At 32.9% G+C, this 10,701-nt stretch overlaps 1 protein-coding gene across 1 annotated transcript; it reads right to left on the bottom strand.

Annotated features, from left to right (window-relative positions):
• Positions 1–4,884: 4,884 nt before the first annotated feature.
• LOC115954191 (cucumisin-like) lies at positions 4,885–10,380 on the bottom strand. Its single transcript, XM_031072102.1, has 10 exons — positions 10,298–10,380; positions 9,902–9,993; positions 9,548–9,791; positions 8,516–9,032; positions 7,906–8,003; positions 7,335–7,553; positions 7,074–7,185; positions 6,783–6,996; positions 5,590–5,893; positions 4,885–5,113 (listed from the first exon to the last, which is right to left on the bottom strand). Exons 1-10 carry the CDS (start codon positions 10,369–10,371, stop codon positions 4,885–4,887), a joined length of 2,103 nt encoding a protein of 700 aa, XP_030927962.1. The 5' UTR covers positions 10,372–10,380.
• Positions 10,381–10,701: the final 321 nt, after the last annotated feature.

Here is a 10,701-nt window from a genome sequence, read left to right as displayed (position 1 = left end):
TTTTTTGAACAAAACAGAATAAATCGTATGGAACTTTTTGTATAGGCTTCGCCCATTCAAAGTAAACCCCCAAGACCAAAAATAATTTTTGATTGCAACCTGGGTGCCTAGCTAGTCATTGTTTTGATCACAATACTGGCCCATGAGTTATCAGATTAAAAAAGATGAGGAAAAAAATAGAGATAATAAAACTAAATTACTAATAAGCCTAATAGAGAGATGTTATGCCTTTCGATCAGCATCAATAGCCCCATTACTTGAATTAAGCAGTGTGCAGGTAAGGCAAATTAAGATCAGCCATGAAAAGGCAGACATTTGGCTTTCCATCAGGGAACTCTCCCAAGAGCCTGTGGTTTAGTTAACTGTTAAAGTTGTTGACTTAAAGTCTGAGAGAAATGGGCTACATATAAAGGAAGGAATTGAAAACTGACTTTGGGTTCTCAGACATCTAAGCTATTGTGAAGCATGCCAAAAAACAAAACACGGTCCAAAGCTGGAAGTAGCAATGTTGTTGTGAAAAGACATGGGCTTTGCAAAGGATGGAATTGAAATTATGGTTTAAGTCTTTGGGTTCTCAAACAGATATGGTTAAGCTCGCCAATAAACACAGTTGTCCAAAACCGGCCATTCACAATGCGACACCAATGCTGGAAGTTAACTTTACCCACTTTGTTAGACTTATGGTTAAGTGATTAAATTCACCATTTCCTAACAGCTTAAGCTTTTAGGACAATCGGTAATTTAATTTGGTATATGAGCAGGAGATCCTAAGTTCGATCCTTGGCTTTACTCTACCTCCCATTTAAAATGTTAAATTCTCACTTGTTGAGCCTAGGGGTGTCAATGTTCGACCCAACCCGACACGGGTATTTTTGGGTTAGGGTTGGGCCTTAATGGGTTTGGGTCATAAACGGGTTGACTAGAAAACGACACAATAAGAAACGTGTTATAAGCGGGTCAACTCTCGTAACTCGCAATAGACATGTTTGACACGCCAATTTAATTGTGTCAACCTGAAATAACCCACTTACCATAATCCGTTTAACTCGTATAACAAATAAATATTTATTTTATTTTAAAATTGTTAAATACCTTTTATATCCAACATATATTTTAAATTCAAAAAGAAAAGTGAGTAATTACAAAAATTTACAAGGGATATAATTGGAAATTGAAACTTTGTAGACCTTAGAACAACAATACTTTTTTTTTTTTTTTTTTTTTTGGCATAGAACTTGCACAAATGAAATTGGATGAGCTTGTGGAAGATGTTATGAATTTGGACATCAACAAAGAATCTATGGATGATAATCATGGTCATAGTCAGGATTAGTCTATTGTTTGCTCAAATTTTTTCAATATTGATGCTTAGCATTTGGCGAGTTCCAAGTATATTATATTTTTGTTGAACTATGTTATTTTATTTTTGTTAAACTTTGTTATTTTGAATTTGGGTTGAAGTGTATGTACTTCTTTTGGAGTGTAAAGAACTTATTTTTAGATGAATGTTATATTTTTGTTGAACTATATTATTTTGAATGTGGGTTGAAGACTTGAAGTGTATGCACTGCTTTTTGGGGTGTAAAAAAAAATTATTTCTAGATAGATGTTATATTTAATATTATGCAGGTTGAAATGGGTTGTATTACATTCGTGTCAACCCAACACGACTCGTTTATTAAGCGTGTCAAATGGGTTGGGTCAGGTCAACCTGCCTTATTAACAGGTCGGGTTAGGGTTGAAGGATCATGATACGATTATTAAATGGGTCGGATTAGGGTTGAGCCATTTAGTCTAATACCCCTACCTCGACACGACACGAATCCGACACGCTAACCCGAATTGACATCCCTAGTTGGGCCCCCACTTATTAAGGGGAAGCTTAGGCCCACAAGTGAGAGGGAGTGTTAGACTTATGGTTAAGTGATTAAATTCACCATTTCCTAATAGCTTAAGCTTTTTGGACAATCGGTAATTTAACACAATTCAATCTCTGTTTCATTAAATCTTTCTTTGCAAAATTGTTAATCCTAGTGTATTCTGAAACACTCTAAACACGTTAAATTCATCCTATACTTCATCTAAAAGATTTTAGTCCTTCACTCTTGTTGGGAGAAATCAATGCATCGTTGCACATACTTTAGTCAACAAAGCAAGACTTTTTTAAAAAAAATTAATTAAATTTTTTTTTTTTCATTTTTAGTTTAGATGGAGTCTAATAAAGTTGTTGCTGCTGAGTTACCAATTTTTTTTTTTAATAATATTCATGACGAAATTTTTCTCAAAAAATAAAAATAAGAAGAATTTCACAATAGTGGAAATTACATTTTGTTTATCCTATGAATTTGACAATAGGTGAAATTAAATTATGTTTTCCTATAATTTTGTCATATTACATTTTAATTCATAAATTTTCTTTTAATTCATAAACTTTCTTTTAACTCGTAAATTTTCAATCAATATATTTCATCCCCTAAAAATTTGAACTAAAATGGAACTGTTAAATCAGAACCCGTAAGAATTTTTTTTAATCCAAACTTCAAGTAGTCAACATATAGTAACTAGAAAGTTTTATAGAATAAAATTGTGATTAAGTCAAACCACAAGAGACTAAGTTATAATTTAAAGTTGGTAAAAAAAAAAAATCTGTTAATTTAGATGGATCTTTAAAAATTTAATATTAATTCAAACTCATTGATAATTTGAGGATTAAATTATGATTGACCAAATCATATATGATAAATTGTAATTTTCCTATTTTATTAAGGCACTATAGAAGTTCAATGTATTCACCTTAGAGCATGGGTCTTACGTGTGATAATACTGTTAGGTTCTAAATATTCAGGTTAAATGTTTAGATTCTAAATTTATGTATGTTGGCAAACTGAAAACAAAAATATGTCTAGATTAGGTGTTAGACATTGCTCAAGTTTGTTTAAGTCAAGATTCAAGAACAGTCAAGTTGTAGAAAGAAGAGTTCAGATTTTGTGAAGCTCGACCGATCGAAAGAAAGGCTTTTTCCAATCGAAAGTCATATTCTACAGAATTTAAATCAGGCCCAAAGCTCGTGAAAATGTTTAGGGTTTCAATCTAATACTACTACGTATAAAAGGAAAACCCTAAAATAAGTTTCAGAAGTTCTTGGAAGTCTTGTGAGTTACTCCTGTGAGATTTGTGAGGCTTTTGTAGCCTTCTAACTCAACAAGCATCTACCAGAAGCTAGATCTAAAATCAAGAACTGGTGGAGACAAGTTGCTGCATAAAGATCAACTACTGATGGTGATCTAAACCTTTGAGTGGGATCTCAAAGTCACAAACGTGGGTATTTGTGTTTTGTAAATTCAGATAGAAGAGTTTGTGGAGTCGGAGTTGCACATGGTTGTGTGAGTGAGTACAACAAGAGGTAGCTTTAGATTTTAGGGAAAAAATATATAGTAAAACTTCCATTCTATCATAATGAAACGTTTGGTTTCATAGTTTTCCTAGGTAATCATATCGCTTGTCTTCTTTATTTTTCGGAAATTTATGATATGATTGTCTGTGTTTAACCTAGATCTCATAATAAACCTAAGTATCAACTTGGTTAATTAATTAGGTTAAACAAATCTGAGTGTTCAGGGGTCTAAACAAATAAATACATTTTGACTAAAATCATAGGTGTTAGTTGTTTTGCTGCATGAAGGCCCAAGTAGTGGTGTTAAATAGAGCAAGTGAGCTTACGAAGGCTTTAAAGTTTATACTTTATGCTGGTCTAACCAAGCCTAAATTTTCCTTTCTTGTTCTTCCTATCAATTACCTCAGTTATTCACAAGTCACATTTTCTTTTTCTCCTCAAACAATACTCCACAGATTACGCTAAGATGAAAGAAGCAATCCAATCCAATTACATAGATATTCATTTTAAAAATGTTCGAATCTCTGTTATATTGAGATTTACTACATGAAATTTGCCAAGCTAAATAAATTAGTAGCCATCATGTGAATAAAATATTTAGACACAAATCAGATTTACCATCTCCAACTTTGGTAGACAAACATATCAACTCAGCTAGGGATAGAGCCAGGACATGGAGTTAGGGAGGGTTGCTCTATTGTTGCCTACGTGCGGTGGCTCTGACGTCCTTTGACTCCACTAATGGTTTTTCTTTTTTGGTGTCTTTGTTGCATGTGTTTGCTGTTGGGTAAGGGTTAGAGTTATTTGTTTTTGGTAAAGTAGGTTGATTGGACTAATTTTTTTGGGGTTGTATATTTTATTTTAGATTTTAGATCTATAAAATTTTTTATGGCCTCTAAAATAAGGAAAATACTAGAGCTACAATTTTTTTATTTTTTACAAATTGCTGAGGTAGTGAGTGATTATTAGTAAGTAAAAAAGTTGTGTAAGTGTTAGGCCTAGATGCGAACTAATAAGAATTTGCTACCTCAACTGTTTGTAAAAATGTTGTAGAAATATTAATGGCTATAACATTACTTTTAAAAGAATCAATGATATTATTAAGGGAGGCAAAGTATAATTTTATAAAACAAAATTGCTAAAATTAGTACCTATGTATATATTGCCCCCATGTCCATGAGTGCCTATGTCCTTGAACTCAGCAACTAAAAAAACCCAAGATTTAGACCCAAAATGACTACAAATTGAAAATAATAGTGACCTAATTGGTTGCAAATTATAAATAATATGGACCAAATTGATTACTATTAAAATGTAGAGACTAAACTGAACGTGACCCCAAAATGTAGACACCAAAATGATATTTTTACTTTATTTCTTTAATGCAATGAAAAATACCAAGTTTATTGATTTACACATTAGATCTGACAGAAATAAGCACCTCTATTCTTTAGTGTAAAACCAAATAAGCATGCATGAATAAAAATCTCTTAAGAGTAAACTTGAGCAATAATAGGGCTCCTCACTTGATGCACCCCATCATACCAAATAAAGGAGCCAGAGATTATTATATGATCCATCTTTGTTTTGAGTCTTGTGACCTTCACCAAAAAGGATTTCTTTTGCCCAAGAGACTTAAATGAAAGCACATTTGGTATTACTTTAATTTTTAGTCCCGTTGGAGCATTTACAATGGCCTTGTATGTGGACATTGGTGCACTACTAAAATCGGTAATTTAAGCTGCGTTTTCCAAAAACGCAGCTCTAGGGTCGAATTTTGAGCTGCATTTTGATTAAACGCAGCTTCAGGATGCTGTTTGAGCTGTGTTTATTAAACCCGGCTATAGACCATCTCTGAAGCTGCGTTTTTTGATGTTAGAGCTGCGTTTAACCTGGTAGGATTGAAGCCGCGTTTTCAAAAACGCAGCTTTAGTTCCAACCTGGAAAATTTTTTTTTTTTTTCAATATATCTGAGAGCTGCGTTTAACAAACGCAGCTTCAAAACTTATAGAGCTGCGTTGTTGTAAACGCAGCTCCAGACATGTCAAAGCTGCGTTTAGAAGAACGCAGCTCTAGCTCTATTTGGTAGACCTGCGTTTATTTAAACGCAGCTCCAGACTCATTTATGCCGCAGCTATAGCCTTCCTATAAATTCAAAAAAACCCCTAAAATTTCAACCCAATCAATCACGTGACCCAACATTTGTCACAGTCCTAGGAAACACGTGGGTTCTCACATATTTTGACTTGGAAGATAATGTAAAGGAAGGATAGTTTAGATGTGAAGCAAGTTTTTTAGTGGTTTGTGGGCAACTATTGTTTTCGCTTGTGACAAGTCTTAAAAACTCACTACTATAGCCTTGCCCACACAAGAAATCTACATAATCAATCTCTCCAACATCATATATTAAACCGGGGTTAATGGCCCTTATAGGATTTATCTGACCTGCCCCGTAAGCAAACTCCGCATCTGTGTTCCTGTCAACACTTATGGGATAAACTGTAAATAGAATAAGAAGATTAGTTTTCATAAAACTAGATTCTAATCACATTTGGTACACATTCCAAATTTCAATGTTGAATGTCTTAAAGAGAAGCAAGTTTGTTTAATTTACTTCTTTAAACACTAAGTTTCAAATTCACTAAAGACTAAGCCAATCTAGTTTCTTATTTATTATAAAACGGCTTCTAGGACTAGTCATCCTAGTGATTTATATCCTTCAAAAGTTCTGACTTTTATTTAGGGATAGTTTCAACTTATGACGTCAGCTTTTGATAATTATTGCATATTATCATCAAATCAAAACACCAATTGATTTTTTGGAGTAGGCGAGGATCCAATCTTAGATCTCTTATTTAATGACAAGAGACTTTACCAGTTGAGCTAACTGAAATCCACTTCAAAAGTTCCAACTTTAATAATGAAAAATGTTAAATATATAATATGTTTTGTTACATAAAGTTTATAGACTGATATAGAAATTAATGTAATTGACATATCTCAACAACGTTATAAATTTTGGGAGTTTTAAAGAGAAGCAAACTTGTTTAATCTACTTCTTTAAGCATAAAGTTTCAAATTCATTAAAGATTAAGCCAATTCTTCTAACAATAAAATGATTTCTTGGCCTAGACACCCTAATGATTTTATATCCCACAAAGATTCTAAATTTAATAATGGAAAATGCTAAAAGTACGATATATTTTGTTACATAAAGTTTATAAACTAATGTGACTATTAATATAACTGGTAAATTTCAACAACATAATAAATAGATGTATATTTGAGTTTTTTTTTTTTTTTTTTTTTTTTTTTTTTTTTTGCAATTAGTGATAAATTAGTTTGTAAGATTTATTTAGTTTAATTTTTATCCCTAGCATCACTCTACCTGTTGTCATTAGAGCGAACTTAATTGTAGCAGGGGACCATGTCGGATGAAACGATTTCACATAAGCTGCTGCTGCAGTTGCATGAGGGCAAGACATTGACGTCCCAGAGACTATATTATATGGAACTTTTCTTGTATCTCCTTCGTCTCCTGTCACAGTTGTAGCCTCTGACCATGTAGCCAAAATATCCACTGCAGGTGCTGTTAAATTGGGCTATACAAAATTATGTGAATTTAGAATTAAGAAAAAGGAAGGAGATTATGTACAAAATGGAAAATTACTAAAATTACCTTGAGAATGTCCCTTGTAATTGGATTAGGTCCCCTTGAAGAAAAGGTTGCTACGTATGGGGCCAATTCATCCTTTCCCTCAATACTTTTTTGTATAGTTGCTGTGGGTGTTCTATTAGTAATCAACAAAACATTAAAAGAAATGGATGTAATTAATTTAGTACTAAGTGTCTTATAAGAACACAGTAGTATGCAACAATAATGTAGAAAACTTATAGGGAAATCTCATTAGTAAATCACTGTTGTGACTTAAGAAAATACCTAGATGAGTTATAGTAGTCTTTGAGTTCGCTTACTTTCTTCAAGCCCAAGCAGGAAGTAGGTAAAAGGAAAGAGGAGGCAACATCAGGGAATGTTGTATCTTGCATTATAGTACCAGCTGCACTGGCAGCCAGTTGCTCCTCCCCATTTAATGCCATATCACAAAGAAGAATTTTTCCTTCTACCAATTTCTTGTCGATGGTGTTGGTAAGACATAATCTGCATTTCAAAATCAATACCCCGTTAGGTGTTTTTGTTTGAAGTAGAGTTTTAACTGTAAAGCTCTTTAATTTTTGAAATTTTGGCTAATTTTAATGTTAGTGCTTTGAAATTATGAGTTTATATTTCTAACATTCTTCTAGAAATTTTCAAGTTTCAACATTAGCTCGCCTACAACTGTTTTCAATTTTAAGAACCTTGTTAAAATAGTTTTTATTGGATCATAACTCATAAGGGATTTCTTTCCAACCCAAATTGAAGGAAAACTTTTTCCATTCTTTTTTTCTATGATTACAAGCATATTAGCAAAACTTTAGTACATTCATAACTAGCATTCTATATCTTCAATAACCTGGAATCATATGGGTCAGAACCTGTGCTTGGGGCGTCTCCACCATAAATAATAGGGAACATTTTGTTCTTTAGGTCAAAAGTGTTTATAGAAAGCCCCTGTAAATAGAAAACAGTTATTATTAAAAAAAATAAAAAAACAAAAAAAAAACTAAAACTATTACAAATTTTACAATATAAATCTTATAAATTGATTTCGCAATAAATGTGATTGATGAAATACAACCACCTAATAAATGAACAACAATAATAGAAAAAAAGTGGTGGGTTTATGAATGTCAGTTGTATTAACCACTTGTAGTCTACTAACTTAGGAATTGTGAAATTTCTTGAAAAAAAAAAAATTGTCTATAGCAATATTGATAAACAATTGTTTGTAGTTTTTTTATTTTTTATTTTTGTAAGATTATTGATAATATATCAATTTGTCAGAACTATGTATTAAAATTTGTAGTATTTTTAACATCATACTATGATTAAATGTCACTGATTAGTATGATACCAGGGATAAGTCCAGCCTTGAGAAGTATCATTGATATGACCAGCAATTTCAAATATAAAAGACAGCATTAAACACTAATCTACATGAAGAAAAAAGAAATCCAACTCACCTCATAAAGCTCACCATTACCCAACTTCACATTAGTCACAAACTTTCTATCAGTAGTGGTAGCAGCCACTGTGAGTGACCAAGGTGAAACATTGGTGACTGATGCAGGAGGAGGACCATAATTGCCAGCAGAATTAGATGTGAGTATACCATTCTTCATTGCATGGAAGGCTCCTATAGCAATGGAGTCATCAAAATAATCTTTAGTAAATAACCCTCCAACTGAAAGAGAGATTATGTTCACTCCATCGCTGATTGCATCATCAAATGCCGCAAGAATGTCAGCATCTGAACACCCCCTAGACCAACATATCTTGTAAACAGCAATCCGAGCAGAGGGAACTCCTCCTCGGGTTGTCCCTAAGCCAAGCCCTAATAGGCTTGCCCCATTGACTAAATTTCCTGCTGCTATTGATGCAGTATGGGTCCCATGACCTTCGGAGTCTCTTGGTGAATCAAAATCATCTTGACCTATTAATTGTCCTTTGCTCCGATAGTATCGAGCTCCAATAATTTTGCTGTAAGGATTATAATTGTTAGAAGAATGGATAAGTGATTAAGTTTAAACTTGTGGGATCAAATAATAATTTATCCTAATATCATATCAAGTACATCTGTGTGCATGCATGTGTGTTTATATGTCATGATCACCCATTTAAAAAAGCTAAAAATATGATTGTGATGTGATAAATTATTCTATTCGAGATGACTAGCCTCTAGAATTTGAGAGAGGTAATAGACTTTTTTTAGTTAATTCTCTACTAAAAAGCATTCAATTTATATATATATATATATATATATATAGTCAAGTATGTGATAACCTCATCACAATTTATTCCTAAAAAATAGGAACTAACTCCTACAAATTGAAATTAAAACAAAGGCTAAAACAATCTCAAATAATATCCTAACCTACAGAATTATTTAAACTTCAAACTTCATCAATTGGGGACATAGTTCAGATTGGGATAGAAGTAATTGTGTGTAAGCGCATGCATGCATGTATATATGTCACAATGATATATTGGTTTACTTGTTGCAAGTGAAATTGGACGATTCTTGACAAATACCCCTCCATCTTTTTGGAGGTGGACCAAATCCTTGATCATTGAAACTCTCCGACTCTGGCCAAATCCCCGTGTCAAACATTCCAATGATAATGTCGCTCTCAAAAGTTGTTCTATTCACATTATTGGGAAAGCCCATGAAGTCCCATGACCTTGTCGTGTGGAGTTGTTTATTTTCGTTAGGGAACACGGACATTACTCCCTCCATGCCTATAAATAATCCAAGATTTCGTTCTTCTTCATATATAACTTCATGAACATTAAAACAAGGAACGCTTGATAGATAGCAATCTCTAGAAAATCACATATAGTTCACCAACCTTTTAATTTTTGTGCCTCCTCACTGGTTAGATTAGCCACAAACCCACTAAAGCCCTTCGTATAGCTATATAGCTTAGAATCCACTCCATCACTGTACAATGCATTCCATTAGACAAGTTAGGTACATGGTTTCGCTTGGTGAACTCTTTAGAAATGCATATGTGTTCGTTTGGATTAGCATTTCTGCTTTTTAATTACACAACGTTTTTTATTTTAAATTTATAATTATTGTCTAACGTAATATGATAGCAAATGGCACATGTCATGTCCAATTTTAAAGTAATGGTATTTTAATGCTCACAACCGTCTGCCCAAGTACCCATCATCTAATTATTATATATAAAAAAAAGTACCCATTATCGTTCAAAATCAATGTTTTTATTATTATTAATAACCTGCCCACAACTTCTTGTAGAATGTTGGTATGAATAGATGATGCAGAAATTTTGCCCTTCGGTAGATCGCCCATTTACACAATGTAAACCTGTGTTCACAAAATTTTGCTAAGTCATGCAAAATATATAAATAAAATAAAAGGCACCAACATAGTTATGGAACGGCCAAGAACCTTATAGTTCAATAGATTGATATTTCCTGATGTTTCTAACAAAAACATTCAGATTTAAATCAAACTATAAACTCAAAATAAAATACTAAAGCGTATGGAACTTTTTTGTACAGGCTTTTGCCCATTCAAAGTAAAACACAAGCCCTAGTCTAAGCCAAAAATAATTTTTTGATTCTCGCAAAATCAATGAGTTGATTGCAACCTGCATGGCTGCCTAGCTAGTCATTGCTT

This window comes from Quercus lobata, chromosome 7 (genome assembly GCF_001633185.2).
Source record: "Quercus lobata isolate SW786 chromosome 7, ValleyOak3.0 Primary Assembly, whole genome shotgun sequence".
NCBI lineage: Eukaryota > Viridiplantae > Streptophyta > Magnoliopsida > Fagales > Fagaceae > Quercus > Quercus lobata.
The sequence above is the reverse complement of the archived record's forward strand: the minus strand, read 5'-3'. Positions and strand labels throughout refer to the sequence as shown.

What these genes read in the sequence shown, in the direction of transcription:
- LOC115954191 (XM_031072102.1), bottom strand. Translation starts at nt 10,371, where the DNA reads ATGGGCGATCTACCGAAGGGCAAAATTTCTGCATCATCTATTCATACC. An exon ending in TCCAATTTCACTTGCAACAA is followed by an intron (nt 9,033 to 9,547) that starts GTAAACCAATAT and finishes TAATCCTTACAG; the next exon opens with CAAAATTATTGGAGCTCGAT. An exon ending in TTACAAGGGACATTCTCAAG is followed by an intron (nt 6,997 to 7,073) that starts GTAATTTTAGTA and finishes AATTTTGTATAG; the next exon opens with CCCAATTTAACAGCACCTGC.